We start from the raw sequence: 18,913 nt of genomic DNA on the forward strand, positions 1-18,913 counted from the left end.
AGCCTAGTGATGAAAGGGTTAAACATGAATTCTACCAGACTTCTTTCAGTAAGAACCCTATTTCTACAATTTCATAATTAACAGACCTATTAAAAGTGAAATAAAGACAATCACAAAAGTACTGTCAAGTATATCTTCATGAATATAAACAATTTAGTGTATTATTTTCAATTACACAATTCAGTAATATTTCACAGCTAATATGTTCTGATGATATTGCTGATTTTTTGAAATGCTTAAACTGTGCGTTTAACAGTGATTTTAAAGTACAATCATACTCTTTAAAATGTCCAAGGAGCATTCATCTGCAACTGTGGCATACATTAATATCTTTGCAAAGTACAGTTTCCTAAAAAAATGGGATATTGTATGAAATAGCAGTTAAAATTTATAGAAAATATATATAGCATTATGAAATGCAAATTATGAAGTAAGGAAAGCCCGAACTTGAATGGTTGATATCAAGCATTGGGTTACAACATTAACCTTTCAGAATTACAGAAATCCGTCGGATCAGTTCTCAGAATTCTTAGGAAAAATGTTGTGGAAAGAAAAAATGATACAAAATGACCTGGCATCAAATTCAAAGTAGGCAAATAATTTATCAAAAGCAAAGAAATGTCTCAATTTAAACATTTGATATGTGATCTTTTTTGATGTTTTCAATTAAATGTATAAATTCAGTGACTTGCAAATCATCCCACTCTTTGTTTACATTTTACTCAATTTAGCATTTAGCATGTAATTTTTGCTGTCAAATCCTGTAAATGCTGGTGGTGCTAGACTCACCGTTCTCATCCAGAGAGAAGTCATCCTGGGCATAGCGGAATTTCTCTGGTCCACAAGCGATGAAGACGTCGTCATCACCGAAGAAATCCTGAAGGCAGGTCACCTGTGAAGCCACAAGACAGATCTCAAAACCTTTCAAAACACAGTAACAAAACATTCACTGGTATCATAACAAGAACTCACAGTCTAATGGCATACTAACAGCTCTGTGAAGCTAACTCTGTACAGAAGTGCTGTGAAAAAAAATGCTAGCTTAGTAGCTCAGGTCTAGGATTCTGTTGTCAACAATTTTTGTTTCAAGTCAACAAGAAACCTCTAGTGCTTAAAATTGAAGGGTAAAACAATGCAGTTCCTCAACTGTCCACTAGAGGCTGGCCCTAAAACAAGGAAACCCTCCCCCACACCAACACTGGACTATGGAGCAATGGAAATGCGGCCTGTGGAGGGACAAATCATGTTTCTCTGGTTGGCAGTCAGATGGGTGAGTCTGGGTTTGGCAGATGCAGAGAAATCATCACCTGCCTGACTGCACTGTGCCAACTGTGAAATTGGTGGAGGGTTTGGGTTAAGCCCCTTATCTCCAGTGAAGGACAATCTTGATGTTTCATCATACCAAGACGTGCTGGACAATGCAATGCTTCCAACTTTGTGGCAACAGTTTGAGAAGGACCCTTTTCTATTCCAACACGACAGTGCCCCAGTGCACAAAGCAAAGAGCCCTGACCTCAACCCCATCGAGCACCTTTTGGATGAAGTGGAACAGAGACTGGGAGCCAGACCTTCTTATCCAACATCAGTGCCTGATCTCATAAATGCTCTGCAGGATGAATGGGCACAAATTCCCACAGAAGCACTCTTCTGGAAAGCCTTCTGACTAAAGTGGAGGCTGTTATAATAGCAAAGGTGGACCAACTTCATTTTAAAATACATCAATTTCAGTCACTACAGTTACTGCTGGTGTAATGATCAGATGAATACTTTGTCCATATAGTGTATTAGCTTAAAAAGGTAAATATCTGTAGCAGCAGATATGAAAAAGACTACATTTGACTTAAGATGAACTCTGAGCACACAGGATGATGTGAAATCATTGACTCAGTGAAAGTAAGGTAGTTTTTGTCTACCAGCCAAAGGATTTAGTCAGCTAGAGGAGCTAGTGTGCCTTCTTTGTGTTTTTCTTGTCATGTTAACATGCCTTCAGCTACAGTAGCTGCATGTTACAAAACACACATACACAAAGACACAAAACCCAAACAAAGGGTATAATGTTACACCTTTGCAGTAATGTTTAAGTGAATCGACTTCCTTCCCCAGGGTCTTTTGACTCTATAGCAGCTGTTGACACAATATGGCCTCAGTGGACAGATGTCTGCGGGACACACCTTCTCCTCTGCTCTCCATTATACAGGCCTTGTTACCGACTCAGACACGCCTATTAAAGCCTTTCAAACTCTAAGTAAAGCTTCCTCCTGTTTTCTTATTCCTGTGTAGATGAGATAATTTGTGTGAAAGCATCGCAGACTGATTTACAAACTGTCTGTCAGCACCAATTGAAATTTATTCTTCCTAAATTGAATTATAAGATTGAGACACATTAACTGATTGAACCATTGTACAAAAGGCTTAGGTCCGGTTCAGTCAGCTTGATTTATATAAAAGCAAATAAAACAAAGTTGTCCTGTGGTATTTCCCACATAAACAGGACCAGACTTCTTTCACAGGGGTAATTTGGGGGTCAATTTTCAGAAAAGGAACTCTGCATGATCGGACAAATTCAACATGTTGGATAGATATTTGTATGGCTTAAAAATAACAACTAGATATCTGCATTTTGAGAAAATCTGAAATAAAAATTTAAACTAGCTCACCAGGATGCCACTATGTCTAAGTCTACACTGCACTTTGGGTAGTGTGACATCAATGGGCTTTAGCAGTCCACTGCCTTCACTATGTCTATGATTAGTCACCCATTAAATTTTTATATTATGAACATGATTGCACTGTTAGAAAAGAGAAAGTCATGATGACTGTACTCTCAGCATAAATCTAAGTGATTATAGTCATAGAGGCAAAAAGACGGTGAGTTGAGCTGATATTATTAGGGCCTGCTGAGAGAAAGAGACTTAGCCTATCTGGGTAAGCATTCCTGGGTGATTTTCCCTTCATTAACAGTGCGATCATGTTCATAAATAAAGATTTGATGGGTGACTAATGCATAAAAATAGTTTGGACAGAGGACACTGGAGCCGTATGACGTCACACTACCCAGTGGTATAAAACATGGCAGCATCTTGGTGAGTTTTCTTTTTCAACATACATAAGAGATATAAATACATATCCTTTAAGATTAATTTGCTTTATCATGTAGGCTTCCTTTTAAAGCTCCTGTGAGGATCTTTTGGTTTGTAGTGGGCCGAACCTTTTGCCTTTTTGCTGTACATGTCTTGTGTTACGTTTAAGCAAAAATCTCCCTCTGCTTTATCAAAGCTCAAGAGAGTTCCTCTCTGTAAATATTTGCTATGCATGACACCTACCCAAGGCTGCACATAAGGAGGGATAAAGGGGAGAACTGTCTGGGACCCAGGGAGGTCAGGAAAATCATGGCCCATTTTAAGGTTGAGCTGTGAAAACCATATTTTATTTCCAACCTCACACTTATCAAAGCAAACAAAAAAAGAAATTTATTTATGCTGTTGTACAAAATTTTCAAAATGTAAACCCCTATCCATAAACAATATTTCCTTTTTATGTTAACAGTGTGGATGGGAACACTGGCTAATTTGGAAAGTAAAGTCAGACTTCATAGCAAAGTCATCTGTGCACAAACTTCAGGCTGCCAGTAGAAAAAAACTGAAATAACTTTAATGGAAATTGATGAATAACTGCAGAATAAAAGGTTAACAGTGGCAAAAATTGGAAAAGGGTGGCAAACATGGGGTAAGGAATGCAAAAAAGGACCAAAAATGGGTAGTAAAATGGTGAAAAGCAGTTAAAAAGCAGCAAAATTGTGAAAAGTGGCTTTAATGGGGAATCAAATGTGACAAAAATTGGTAGAAATTATGATTTGAAGGGATTAAAATTGGGCATTAACACATACTTTGAACATCATTACCCAATAATTGTGTTAGCCAGGATGCTAGCACCACTGCTACTGATCCAACACACATGCATTGATATCAATAACTTACAACTGGGGAGGGCCCATTCACTGAGCGTATTTAAAACATGACTGTCTTTGGAAAAAAAAACTATTTGTTACACATGGTTCTCTTTGCTTTGGAAATAATAATAAAGACAAATAGGCATCAGTGTTAATTCAAACATGTTTCACTATGATTTAAACCTCTTTGCAGGAACGTTGAGATTCTCTGCTTTTGGCGAGGTGCATCAGCTTAAATGCTTCCCCCGTGTTGGGACTTTTGCCAGAAAAGTCAAGATGCATCATGGTTTCCTTTGTGATACACATCCAAACTATGAGCTGCAGATAATTTGGGAACACCGCACCCCAGCAGCTGCCATGTTGGTTCTCAGCACTGCTAGACGAGCTAAAAGTGTGTGGTGGTGACTCGCTGGCGAGGCATCCAACAGCTGTACCCTCTTCTCTGCAGCCCACAAGATTCCCTGGATACAGGCCTGAGAGATCCCTGCTGGAGTAGTGAGATGACACTCTGACTCCAGGGATCAGAATATAATTGGTTTTTCAGCCAGGGTTAATACACATGCTGCAAACTCATTTCTCTTCTGCATCCATTATGGAGAGATTACATACGTTACTTTCATTAGGTTAAACTGTTGTGTGCAACAAGGGCACCTGATACTTAATCATCAGATGGAGGCATTAGGAGCGTTATTGTTCCCGTAAGGCCGATGAGAGGAGGTGGAAAATGGACTAGAACTGGGCAGAAGTTTAAAGGCTAGTCCATGTTTTAATAGGTTTAAGAACAGAGCTGATTAAAGGGATAAAGTGTTTATCCAACAGACCGCTTCTTTAATCTTTCCTAACAGAGCCTTCATCGGAAATGAAGAGTCTATCCTCTCTGCAGGCGTCTGTCTGTCTGTCAGGAAACAAACGGATCCTGTCTGTCAGTCTGCTGCTCATCCACCAAAGAGAGGATGCTAAACTAATACACTTTACTTAATAGAAACATAGCAGGTCAGCTGTATCGAACTCTCTAATGTCCTATAACATAGAAAAATGCTAATTAAGTTTTCAGAGAGCACCCCTATCCTCCTTAAGAGTCTTTAGCCAAAATACTGAATCCTTTTAAGAAGTCTCACTAATCCTAATCCCTCCAGGGGCCATTTAAGATCCATATTATCTGTAAAGTAGCCCAGCAGGTCTTTGACCAGTTGTCTTTGCATCTACAAACCCACAAACACTTCATTACATTGCTAATGTATATAGCTCTCCAGGGACAGCTGGTAGAAATGGGCTAAAAAGCTAAACCCACCATTTCTTATAAATAAGGGCCTGTGTTCTCAGCTGCCATAGTTTGCACATGCAGAAATCAATACAAAACAAGGTCAGTCAAGTTTTCAGTTTTTAGTGCCAGCTGATTTTAGTCACTACACTCTCAGCTCAGCTTTTGGATCAGTGAGCCTGACAGTGTCACATCCCTGTCACTGTTCAAGCATAATCAAGAAGAACGGGATTTCTGGTGTCAGTTTAATAAGCAACTATGGCACAGGAGCACCAGACTTGTCTTTTCACACTTGTCTTTTCCATGTCTTATCTGCTAATGCCAGGAAAGGTTTTCTTCGCATTGCTTTCATGTTGCTGTGGTTGTATGTCCTCAAATAAATTAAATTATTTAGTGGTAGGAACTATTCAGAAGAGGCGCTGTGGATACTGCCGGGAAAAGAAGTCAACTTTTGTAACTTAGCATCAATAAATGCTCAGGAGAAATGCTCTGGAACTAAGGATGTGGGCACTGACAGTGCAAAAAAGTGTTGTCTACAGACAAAGGCCCTAATATAAGAAAATCGTTCTTCAAGTAATTAAAAATGGATTGCTTTAAATGCTGGTAAAAACCTAGAATAGCATCTAGAGGTGAATCTCAATAAATCAGGGTATATTGAAAAGTATTTTTTTCCTGCAATTTAATTCAAAAAATGAAACTTGTATTTTAGATACATCTCATACAAAATGAAATATTTCAAAACTTTAATTTGTTAAATCTTGATGATTACGGCTTACAGCTCACAAAAATCTAAAATCTACTATCTCAAAATATTACAATATCATATCAGTCCAAATAAGGATTTACAATACAGACAATGCAATACCTTCTGGGAAATTACGCTCATGATTAATTGGTTTAAACTCCTTTGCAAGTTACTGCAAAAATCAAACATAGCATGGAGCCTATCAGTCCATGGCACTGTTGGATGTTATGAAGCCCGGGTTGCTCTGATAGCAGCCTTTAGCTCATCTTTACTATTGAGTCTGGTGTCTCTCATCTTCCTCTTTACATTTCTCCAGAGATTTTCTATGGGGTTCAGGTCAGACCAGTTGGCTGGCCAATCAAACAGTGACACCATAGTCAGCAAACCAGTTTCTGGTAGTTTTGGCTTCACTGCGGACAAGTGCTGAGTCCTGCTGGAAAAGGAAATCAGAATCTGTATGAAGTTTCTCAGCAGATGAAAGCATTAAGTGCCCTAAAATCTCCTGGTAGACAGCTGACAGTGTTGTCTCTGGTCTTGATAAAGCACAGTGAACCAACAGCAGAAGATGGCATGACACATAAAACCATCACTGACTGTGGAAACTGAAAACACTGGACTCCAAGCAGCTTGAATTCTGTCTCTCTGATCTTCCACCAGACTCTGGGACCTTGATTTCAAAATGAAATTCTAGATTTACTTTCTTCACCCCTAAGTTCTTGAATCTGTTTTGTTTGACAATCCTCTGAAGGTGTAACTTGTGCACCATTTCTTACCACACTGGTCTTCCAGTCAACTCTCCATGAATATGCTTTGATACAGCCTCTGGGAACAGCCTGCCCTTTCAGCACTGAACTTCGATGGCTTACCCTTCTTGTGGAATGTCAATGATTGTCCTCTGGACAATAGTTAGAGCAGCAATCTTCCCCATGATTGCAGTTGTGTGTGAAAGTTTGACTTTCTGGGGTGAATCACATGGAGAAAAAAAAAAAAAAACTTTAACAAGGTACTCTAGTTTTTTGAGATTCACCTGTAATAGTTACTCAGCATATCTGGAATGGTCTTATTTTTCACAGCTCAAGCACCGTACTATCCTTTTTTTGTCACATCTACCATGTAAATAAGTCACAAGTGTAATGACAGCTCCTCGATTGGCTGATAATTTGGACTTATTTCATTCAACTGAAGAGTTATAGACTGTATGTTAGCAATGAAAGTGTCTTAGCATCTCTTAATTTTAGATTCCATCTATTTTACTCAACAGTTTCAAGGGGAAAATGTTCATGGAAAATTCAAAGATTATGATTATGATTCTGATAGCCCATCAATGGCAATTTCCATATGTGTTAGCATGAAGCTAGTGAAACAAGATGTAGATCCTGGTCCATCTGTTAGAGACCACTTGAAGTCTGCAAGAAAACCAAAACCTGCATGTGCAACCTTTTGATAAACAATCCCAGCACGCATCACGTATTTACCCTTATGCAGGATGATTAAATGGACTAAAAGTTGACCCTTAATGGGTGCTGGTTTGACTCCTTTCTGCATGTGAAAGAAATGTTGCTGAAAGCTGCTCTCTTTGAATGTAATCTGATCAAAAGTAAAATGTCACAGTCCTTTTGAAATCATGCTGCAGTGAGCCAACTCAGGAACATTTGGATTCAGGTTTTAAAGGGCAATCAGCTGTGACATCCAGATTTTCCTGGCAACAAGACATTCAACTTCAAGATGACCAAAACCCTGTCATATTGCAGATACATCAGTGTTTATTTGGAGCATAGAGGGAGGGGTTTCCAGAAAAGCTGGCTCCATCCAGACTCCAGGTGCCCACCACTCTCTGTCCCACCAAGCCCTTCCCTAATCTCTGCCTCACCAGCTGTCAGGACCACATGACTGCCCTGAAAACCACCAGCAGCACCAGCAGCTACACAGGGATCCCCCAAACTGTAACAACTGAATTATTCAGTTACTCCGGCCCTTCTCCGGACAATCCTGCCCCGGCTGTCAGGAGGGTCATGGTGGTCATTAGGTCAACGGGTAAATATAAAGACTGAGAGTTTTAAACTACCTGCTGAGAAGAGAGAAGCTGACATGTTAGTACAATTTAGGTACTTTCTTTTTTAGTTAGTTTTTAGTTACAATAAAAGAAACTAGGGATGTCTGATTGTAAATATCAGGGCTAATGAAAGTACCAATGTTATTAATTCAGTTTAGCTCAAGGTTGATATAAAAAGTGATGTTTTTAAAATGTTTTTTGGTGTAACGCTCCTGCAATGACAACTTTTTCTCTCATATGTGAATATGAAAACAGATCAGAGTTTGTCCAACAGCTCCCATCTTCTGCCCAATAATACATCTCTTCTCTGACTCTTCAGTCAGGTGTACTAGGTGCCAATATTAAATTGTTACAATACAACAGATAAATACTGGTAAATGATTTGTGTTGATGCCCACATTATTTGCCAATGGCTGATTTTTCTAAGTAAAAAAACAATGGCATCAGCCATCAGTGTAACTATTATTTTAAACATCAATATTGGCATGGGCCCTAATTTTTGCAAGTGCTCTTATTTCATGCCGTAACTTTTAGGTAAAAAGAAGTTAAAGGATGAAGTGAAAAAAGTTGACTTTATCTATTAGGGCATTTTAATTTTCTTTAGTCAACTCAATGTCATGATGTTGCAAAATCTGATCTTTGACAATAGATCAAGGAATCAAGGATATAGATGTGTTGTTGATGTTATGGATAGGTATCCCATATTGTTGGGTTCTTGGTCACCTCTCTTACTAAGGCCCTTCTATCCTGGTTCCTCAGTTTGGCTGGGAGACCTGCTCCTGGAAGAGTCCTGGTTGTGCTAAAGTTCTCCTGTTTGAGAATTATGGAGACCAAAGTGTTCTTGGGAACCTTTAGAGCAATGCAATGTTTTTGTATCCTTCCCTAGATCTGTGCCTTGCAACAATCCTGTCTCTGAGCTCTGCAGGCAGTACCTTTGACCTCACAGCTTGGTTTTTGCTCCGACATGTATTGACAGCTTTGACGCCTTCTGTAGAGAGGTGTGTGCCTTTCCATCAGTTTAATTTAGCACAAGTGGACTCCAAGAAACATTGAACAGAAACATCTCAGCAAAGATCATGAGAAATAGGAGTTGTGTTTTTCCCAATGGTCTGAATACTTATGCAAATGTCATACAACGGTTTTTCCTTTTTTTAGGAAGTTTGCAAAAAAAAATTCAAAAATTCTTTTGTCACTTTGTCATTATGGGGTACTGAGTGAATAAGAATGCATTTTTTCAACTGTAGCACCAGGCTAACCTTGCAAAGCAGATAGATACGCCCCCTTGTTTTTCACTGGCGAATCCATCTTGCAAAGCTCCTGTCTAAATCGTTTGGGCGCGTTTAGAAAGTGACAGGACCAATCAGCATCGAGGGGCAGTACTTTCAGGCGTGCCAGAGTCGTGACATAAGCAAGCAGCAACAAGAGGCCAGTGCAATTATGGAGGAAGAGCTTAGCGTGGATGCTGCTAAAGCACCAGTTTTATCAGAACTTGATGACATTTCTTTGTTTAAAGAATAACAAAGAACAGCAGTGAGTTGTTTTCTTTTCAAAGACGACAAAAGTCATGTACTGACATGTCTATAGTCGCCATGGTTCGCGTTATTCCTCGGTAGCTGCTACGCGGCTACGTCACGTGTCTTGTTCCTCCGATTGGCCTACAAAGATGTGACAGACAGAACATTGATCCAATCACTCTCAGAGTTTTTTTTCAAAGCTTCTGCCCTTTCCCAAACGCTTAGTATTGAAGGTTTTCCAGATGTGTTTCACACATCCATCTAACGTGTCAGGTTAGCATCAGGCTGCAACACAAGAAAAATGAAAAAAAAGTGAAGGGGGTCTGTCTGATTTCACTCTGCCTAAAACTCCACAAACGTAATGCTTGCCTCAGAAAGGGATGGTCATGATTTCAATATTCAGTCATAAATTAACAAAAGATCAAAGATTTCTTTTGAGTATGACTATTTCCTTTTATTCTTACCAGTGCCTGGTTTTAATGCGATACTGCAGCAAAATAAATTGCAAATGCAATCATGATGTCAGACTGTGTGATAACAGAATTGTATGAAAACAAACTTATTTTAGTATTAAGTAGTACTTAAAATGTAGTAAAAAAAATGCCTGCAGAAAGGCCTTCAATGTCAGCTTTTCATGTGTTTTGTGGATTGTGTCTTGTATTGTGAACCATTGTTGTTGATTTTGTGTTGTCTCTTGGATGCTGTACTCCTGTCTGCACAACGAATTTACCCTTTTGGGCTACTAATAAAGAACCTTGAACCTTTAAGTTTGTAACAGTGCCACTACTGCATTGCTTCTGAAGAGGCGCTTTTTATTTTTTGGAAAATATTCAGTTATTTCGGAGGCAGTGTAGTAAAAACTTTTTTAAGCTACTTAGTATTTGTATGTTTTAAGTTTAGAAATACACACTTTAAACTGTTCTCTGCATTTTCTTTGATAACAAGCAAGCAAACTCATGATATCCTTTCTGTATTATGTTGAAATCACAATCACAATATAGACCAGTAATCCCAAATTTTTACCAAACCATGCAGCACAGTAATGTGGTACTGCTGCCAGTGCCAGTTTATGGCTGTAGCACATCTGAAAGCTATTAAATAACCAAAGAAGTAGAGAGCAGTAATGTCTGGTGTGAGAACCCAGGAACCAAATCGGCTAAATCTGTTAGCTCATTAATGGCTATTCCCATTATATTTTAGCTTCAAGCTAACATACTCAGATGTACATTTCCAGACATCTCTTCAAATCTTGGACTTTTCTTTGAATAACATCTGGTGACTTTCCAATAATAATTTTTAGGGCAGTCAAACAATTAAAACTATATTACATAATAACAGTTTTAAATTCAGTATTCCTGTGGTTGATCATTACTAATTGCATCCTTTTTCTTGTATTTTAAAATTCAATTCATCTTCATTAAAAAAGGTTTTTAAGTCACTTTGGATTTTTCTACTTTCCTTGCCTTCCTGTTTGGATACAGACCTGCCTTTATAGGTATATCAAAGATTTTAACATGAACTTAATAATGAAAATAGAAGTTGTTATGGGTTGAAAAGGGAAATTAAACAATGCTATTAATGGCAATTTTAAAAATAGATGCACTGATTGTAAACTGTAATTGGGTTTAATGCGAGTAATCAGACACCCCTTGTAATTTCCCTTACAATGCACATCCCTTACTGTTGATATTTTGGTTTTAAATGTGGGCAAATAAAAAATAATGATTTCTGTTGATACTGATGATTTACTTTTTTTTAACCTATATTACTGATATGCTGTACAACAATTTGGAATGCAAAACAAAATCGATATTTCAGGTCAATTATGGCTGATCAATCAGCTTTTTGTTGTAGTTTTTGTGTGGAAAATCAAAATGAGATCCCTTAGTGTGTGCTGTATCCTAAATGAACATCTATGAAGATTATGGTTTAGTTATCCAAGTATTTTACATTCCTATTTTTTATATCTCTTTAAGAAAATTATTTCAGCTGTATTTGCTCACGTGTCTCTGTATATTAAGATGGCGACTCACACATTACTACATTTGCAAGTCTGAGGAGGAGCATGCAGGCACAAAACATCATTTGCTGCTAAATAAATCCTTTATTAGAAGCTTTCTGACAGCTTTTTGTGTAAAGCAGCAGGAAACTCCTCCAAACAAAGCTCCTGCATCCTTTGTCTCCTACAAGCAGCTGCCAGTCTGAAGCTCATCCCTTCAGCAGCACAGTGATCGAACGACTGATGACTCTCCACAATCTGTCTCATCTCTGACTCTGCACAGCCGTGTTAATTGATCCCTAAGCAGACACAAAGCTATTTAATGATGCTGCCGTTTTCACTCCCTGTTGAGACTCGCAATTTGATTGGCTAAAAGGCTTACCTTAATGAGTCAGCACATGGCCGGTCAGTGGAATCAAATTTAACCAATTACACTGATCTGATTTAAGATTATCCCCTATCAGTTATTGAACGTTTCCTTCTCCCTCTATACAAACACAATATTATGACTCAGGAGATGGCATTTAACTTGAGGTCAATGGAACAAAACACATTAATTTAAGTTAATATGATTTTATAGCGCATTATATTGCAGAGCAAGGAATGACTGAGCTATATGAAAGAAAGTAAAGCATAAAGAGGATTAAAACAAATAAAAGGCTGACAAAAAGCCAGAAAGACCTTGCTTTGCAGTCCACTGGGGAAACTCCTACACTGTTTCTTTCACTGTTGGCACACAGACCTGATCAATATCTGCTCCTCTGCACCAAGCACAATAATCCTCCAAAACACACACAGAGTCTCCATTTTGCACATTTCAACAGAGGGTGTTCACAGACAGGTAGAAAAACAAGTCACAGCTATAAAAATGGTGTCAGGTTGTCTGCGTCTGCAGAGACAGCTCTGTTGATGGGGGAAATTTTAGGACATGAGTCAAGTTGATCACAAGAATACATGAAAATGGCAAGTTTAAGTATCAGGAGACGTGTTAGAATGACATGAGATAAAGCAATGATACATTGTTACAGTATTTTATATTTTAGTTGAATTTTTAATATTTCCCTTTGAATCAAATTTTACTGTCCCATAAAACTTCATGACTCAAAACTGAATATAGAGAAATCTGGTAAGGTGAAAGAAACTGCAATATTATTGATAAAAATTGGTGTGTAAACCTCAACAATGAAGAAGACCAGCAGGAGAAGACCCAGAGGAATAAGTCAAGCACAAATGAGAAACAAAGGATTTTAAAAGTGGCGGTTTAACTTCTGGACAAGTCCAGGTACGTCACATGCAAACAAGAAGCAACAACAAATGTTACACAAAAAGTAATGGTAGAAGCAAGATTAAAGCAGAGCTGGCACAGCTACTCCATTAAAAGAAATGATAATGGTGATTTATACTTTTCATAATGCAATTATTAAGTGTATTAGTGAGAAGACCATATACAATACTAAATATAAATGTTGCCAATTAATACTTTATATCAGTTAGCTTGGAGCTAATTTACAAATGCTGTTCCTTTGGCAGGTCACAATTACAACACCATTGCTATAATCAAAAGTCAAGTAGCTGAAGGTGGATGTCATAAAAATAAAACTACATGGGCAAGGTTAAAAACATCACCCACATTTCACCAATGCAGTTTTTCCCACACTTAGATAATACGTGGGTGAACCACCCAGGCATGTTTACAGCCAAAGATATTTGCTTACCATGTTTTTCATCTTTTTTTTTAATCCATACATAATCAACATCCACGCACAAGAGAGGTTTCCATTTATTTATTTTAATACACTATTACAGGAACAATGTTTTCTGTTAAAAAATTATTTTTAACATTTTTTGCAGCTGCTTGCTGCAGAAATGTCTGACACCATTCTGCACTCTCAGATAATGGCTGCACTTCACTTTCTCAACAGTAAGCATCAATACATGTAGCTCACCAGCTATGATAACAGAATATCAAGTGCAACATTCAAGAGGCAAACCATGATATTTGAGCATCTTTATAGAACATACTGATGACGAATACTATCAAAAGAACAGAAAAACACACACAAAAAAAAACCTACGAAATGATTTGGATGACCCCCTCTGCCACCCCTACCGCCATAGTATAGTGACACTCTGTGGAAAACACTAAAATAAGTTTTTGTTGTGAAGACCGTCAGTTTCTTACGGTTAGTAATATTTTTATCAGGTTTACATTTACCAATATTTTTTTTTCATTACTTACACCTTTTTGTATTACAGGTGCAGTGTGTAAAATTGGGGAATATTATATTCTAGATTTGGATGCTCACTTCTGATGGTAATTGTGGCATCCAGTGGAATTTTAAGAAATGGGTTTCTGTTCAGTCCCCTCTGTGGTACTGTAGAAACATGCAAATTACTAGAATCTAAGATGACGGACTCCATGGAGAGGACCCTCCCTATGTATGAATAAAAAGGCTTATTCATAGCTAACAAAAATCCAAACATTTTTGTGTACTCAGGGGATAACTCAGGGGACACTTATTTCAATAGGCCAAATAATCAATATGTTTTTAGTGTTTTCTGTGTAAATATTACACACTGTACCTTTAAGTGGCAGTGAGAAACATGAACCTTCTAGTGGAAATGCAACATAGAAGCTAGATGAAATAAGTTTAAAACTTGACTGTCACCCAGAAACCCAAACATTCTCCTCAGTGAGTCACTTAGTGTGTCTGAAATCACATCCTTCTGTTAATATACTTTATTAAAGTACACTTAAACGCAGTATGGAGCACTTAATCACAGTGGGTTAATATTGTCTGCTGTAAACAGACGGCAATTGTAATCGAATTTTGACGGCTATTTTCACTCACTGTTAAATTCACGTATCTTTTATTTATTGTTAACATTACAGGCTTAAAGAAAATTTACTTATTCTGCCATAAATGCCTTTTTTCTTTTAAGACATGTGCTGCTGTTGCTAATAGCATGCTAGCTAGCCCATGCTAATGTTAGCTAGCTTACTAGCATGCTAACAGTGGAGTTGATAGAAACAGTGCAACGTCACTTCCCACTCTCTGGAGTGTCCACGCCTCCGTTTGGATTTGAGTAAGAGTTGAGAGTATTAGGATGAACAAGTTAACAAATTTCAGTCCTTCGAACACACTTTAAAGTGTAAGTAATGATGATAAATAAAAAAATGTACGGCCAATATTCACAGCTGATATAGGAAGATTTTTATTGCCAAAATATTGGTTGTAATTAATAATTGGTTGGCTTTCAGGTTCTTTATCCAGCTGTTATTTTCCAGTGATTTCCTGTGCACTAGCAATCATTACCATTGCATGTTTCCTCTTTGACCCGTCTCTGACCTTGGTGCTCTGGCACAGTGTCTGTTTTCGAGGTCTTCTGGGTGCATTTGGAGCACAGATGAGCCAGTTAGGCAGCGATATATCTGCACAGTCATGGGGAGCAGCTGGTGCATGGTGTTGTTTTAACCCCACCCCTCCCCAACCCTGAGGAAGCAGGCTTTCCATTAGTCTGACTGATGTGGCCTTAGCATTATTAAATCCTTCTTCCTCCCCCCTTAGGTTATGCTCACTTGTTGATGTGGTACAGGGGAGGGCGTGTGCGCGTGTAGGGGGGATTTAAGCACAGACGATACACTCAGACGACCATGTTTCCTCGAGATGCTTCACTGTGAGCGGCCACGCCCCTCTGTCAGCCTGATTGTGCGTCTCGGTTTAACAGCGTGTGTGTGGGTGAAATGTGTCTGCAGTGTTGAAGTCTCAGGAGCAGAGAGCACGCAGGTAAGACCCCGTGTAAAAAGCACACTCAGCGTATTACAGCCATTGTCACACAGCGAATCCATCACGGCAGAGCTTATTGCCATGACAACTGCTTCTGCAGCATGGCAAAGAGCAGACAGACTGCAAGAGCACTGATAACGGAGGAAAACGCGAGCTTTTCATCCCCATTATGGATGTACTATAGTCGTTAAGAAGCCCTGAACCCATGCCTGCATCCCCGTCCTTTTCAGCAAATTATTCCTCACAATGACTTAATAACTTTTAAAGCAAACAGGAATCTTTTGTTCTCCGACAATAACAGTGTGACCTTGTGCCTGAAGCATCCTCTTTTTCCTCTATGGCTCTCTTTAGGCAAATAATTCATAAATAAGACAATCTTCGATCTAACCCAGACCAGAACAATGTGCACTTAAATCTATTAAATCTTCCTTTGATTTGCTGCAGAATCAACAAGACAATTAAAATGCCATATTCCACACCACCACCTTCAACATACTGAAGACATGACATTTGAATTCGGCATCTATTAGGCAAAAAAAATGCAATCAAGATAAACTACTAGAGGATCTGTAATGCAAATCAGGGCAATTCTCCTCTGCAGACACCTCGAACAAAAAGAAATGGTGCAAAATGGCTGCCAGCAATTAAATAAACTCTCTGATTAAATGTAGACTTTAGATCAGGATTTTTTTCAAGCACACAGAGACTAATTATTACCATCAGTGAAAACAAAATGATCCCAATTTGCTCTTAGAATGGCAAAATGCCTCCTGAATCGACTGGCCCCACCCTTCTCCGATTGAAGTGAAAAGCAGCAGCATTTGAGGGGAAAATGGGAGTGATTTTGTTCACAACGCTGACAAAGAGAGGAGGGCAGGCTGTCTTTATAGGCGACACAGCACTACAGATAAAAAGGGGAAATCAGGAGTGAACATAAACCAGTGCAAAAGCACTGAAAAGGCAACCTGACTCACATTTTAGCCTAAAACTGAGACTTTTAATTTGAAAAATCTTTTGAAATATGACTGATGACAAAGGTAATAAAAGCCCTTACATGTAATTCTCAAACCAAAGGATTGCATTGATAGTAAACTCTCACACCCACTACAGGATGTGGTTTCTGACAGACCGGTCCACACCAGCTGGGCTCTCTTTGTGCCTAGGATGTGGTCTCCTAGCAACCGGTCCCAGCAGCTATCGCAATGGAATGGGAAGAGGAGGATCGGCGCAGAGTCAGGGAGGGGCGGGCACTGCATCAATATTGCTTCTACCACCATATCACCTCCACCACGCAGCAGCTGCAGTGTGGCTGCACACAAAGACACTGCAATAATGTGTGCAACGATTTACTGTGCAATGCAATGCAACCAGGAGTCCCAGGAGGCTCAGATCTACCAACACTATTCATGGAATAATTAATCAGTATCCACACTGATGACAGCATAATCAATATGTTCTTATTAGGAAACAGCCCATATGGTGAATGAGTTTATTTTGGGGTAACATGTCATTGTAAAATGTGTGTATGGCACAGAGGTTCTCAGCAAAAAGGCAACCACAAAGATACAGTTTAAAAAGCATAGCAGACATATCCATAAGTAGAACACCATCTCCCAACATCTTAGCCAGTGCCTCTGCAGGAAAACCAGTCTAAGACCCAAAGCCGCCAGACTGCACCCCTGGGAGATGGCATTAAAATCAAATTCCCCCATCCATCACCTCAGCGCCCCTCCCCTCCTCCAGCACACACGTGATTCAGGAGTTTTTTTTTATTACAGAAGGGGAAAAATGGAAGGAGTACAACAGGGCACGATCCTCAGCCCATCTGTAATGAATAAAACAAGAAAAACATCCCCACAGGAGAATTAGTGAACATTACAGCATATCAAAGAGAGGACTGAGGAACAGATGCCCGTGTTCATATCCACACATGCTTTCACGCCCGCTCCGCATCCCTGCCTCTGCTAATTAAACGCAGATTCGCAAGAGTGAGGGAAGCACCGGTATTTGATCTACGCATGAGGATACAGGTGTGAGGATTTGGAATTAACAAGAGAATCTGTTGATCTGATGTAAGCCCGCACAGTATACAAGAAATATATAAAAATAGTTCATGTGTGCCTTTTGGGCTCAGTTGGTGGAGCGGGTGCCCATACACTGTGGCTGTAGTTTTCAACACACTGGTTCTGGATCCATCCTCAGTCTCTGTGCATGTTTAGTACATGTCTTACCCAATTCTCTCTGACCATATTTCCCGTCTCCCTTCTGCTGTCCTATCAAATAAAGGGAAAAAGCCAGAAAAAATAATCTTAAAAAAATGCATATATTTCAATATTGATGTCAGTATCAATATATGTTGAGTATTGTTCAATACCTCAAAATAATTTTTCCCTAGTTATTTTTTTTTTTATTTCCCTTATCTTTCGTCAAAAATATCAGTCATACTTTTTAAGTTTGAGGTTTTTTTTTTTTTTTACTGACAAAATTTGCCAATTCAAATTGTCCAAATTTGTATTGATTTCTAGTTGTATTACAAGATTCAGTGCCTATAAAAAAGTATTAGGCCCCTCCAATGTTTTACCCTTTTATTGATTTTAGAAATCAGTCATGGCCAAATTTATAATTTGGCTTTTTGCCCAAAAAAGACAAAAAAAAATCTTTAATGTCAAAGTAGAAACAGATTTCTACAAATTAATGTCAATTAAAGAAAAATATGTAATGTAAAATAAGTGACTGTATAAATATTCACCCCCTCAAGTCAGTATTTAGTAGATGCACCTTTGGCTGCAATCACAGCTTTGTGTTTGTTTAGATAGGTCTCAATCACGCTTGCACATCTGGACACTGCAATTTTACTCCATACTTTTTTGCAAAATTGCTCAAGCTCTATCAGGTTGCACCGGGGTCATTCATGAACAGCCCCTTTTAAAGTCCAGCCACAAATTCTCTACTGGATTGAGGTCTGGGCTTTGACCCAGCCACTCCAGAACATGCACCTTGTTGTCTTTAATTGGGTCACTGTCTTGCTTGAAAATTAATCTTTGACCAAGCTGTAGTTCTCTTGCAGACTCTCCTCCAGGATTTTCCTATAATTTCTTCAAGTCATTTTACCCTCTGCCTTCACAAGTCTTCCAGGGCTGGCTGCTGAGAAGCATCCCCTCAGCATGATACTGCCACCACAGTGCTTTACAGTGGGGATGGTGTGTTTGTGGTGAGGTGCAGTGTTTAAGGTCTTGTCTGATGGCCAGAAAGCACCATTTTGGTCTCATCAGACCAAAGAACTTTCTTACAATTGACTATGGAGTCTCTATTAAGTGTTCTTTTGTCTCCATGGTGTAATGGTAGCCAGGAAAACTGATTAACACAGGTGTCTTTAAACTACAATCACATGAGACACATTCAGTGCACTCAGGTGATTGGTATTTCATTTACAGAGACTACAAACACCGATTGGCTAGACTTCTGTTGAATTAGGTCAGTCACTTTATAGGGAGTGAATATTTATGCAGTCACTTATTTTGCATTACATATTTTCATTTAACTGATGTTACTTTTTAGAAATCTGTTGTCACTTTGACATTAAAGATTTTCTTGCAAATTATTT

General features: G+C 38.8%; 1 protein-coding gene across 1 annotated transcript in view; it reads right to left on the minus strand.

Moving 5' to 3' along the window:
- The window catches only part of LOC121518768 (neuronal migration protein doublecortin-like), a 54,408-nt gene that overhangs the window by 16,923 nt on the left and 18,572 nt on the right, over positions 1-18,913 (minus strand). The window contains exon 4 of the mRNA XM_041801355.1: positions 790-892. Within this exon, the coding sequence (XP_041657289.1) occupies positions 790-892 (103 nt within the window). The remainder of the gene's footprint in view (positions 1-789; positions 893-18,913) is intronic.

The sequence above is a fragment of the Cheilinus undulatus genome, linkage group 12 (genome assembly GCF_018320785.1).
Source record: "Cheilinus undulatus linkage group 12, ASM1832078v1, whole genome shotgun sequence".
NCBI lineage: Eukaryota > Metazoa > Chordata > Actinopteri > Labriformes > Labridae > Cheilinus > Cheilinus undulatus.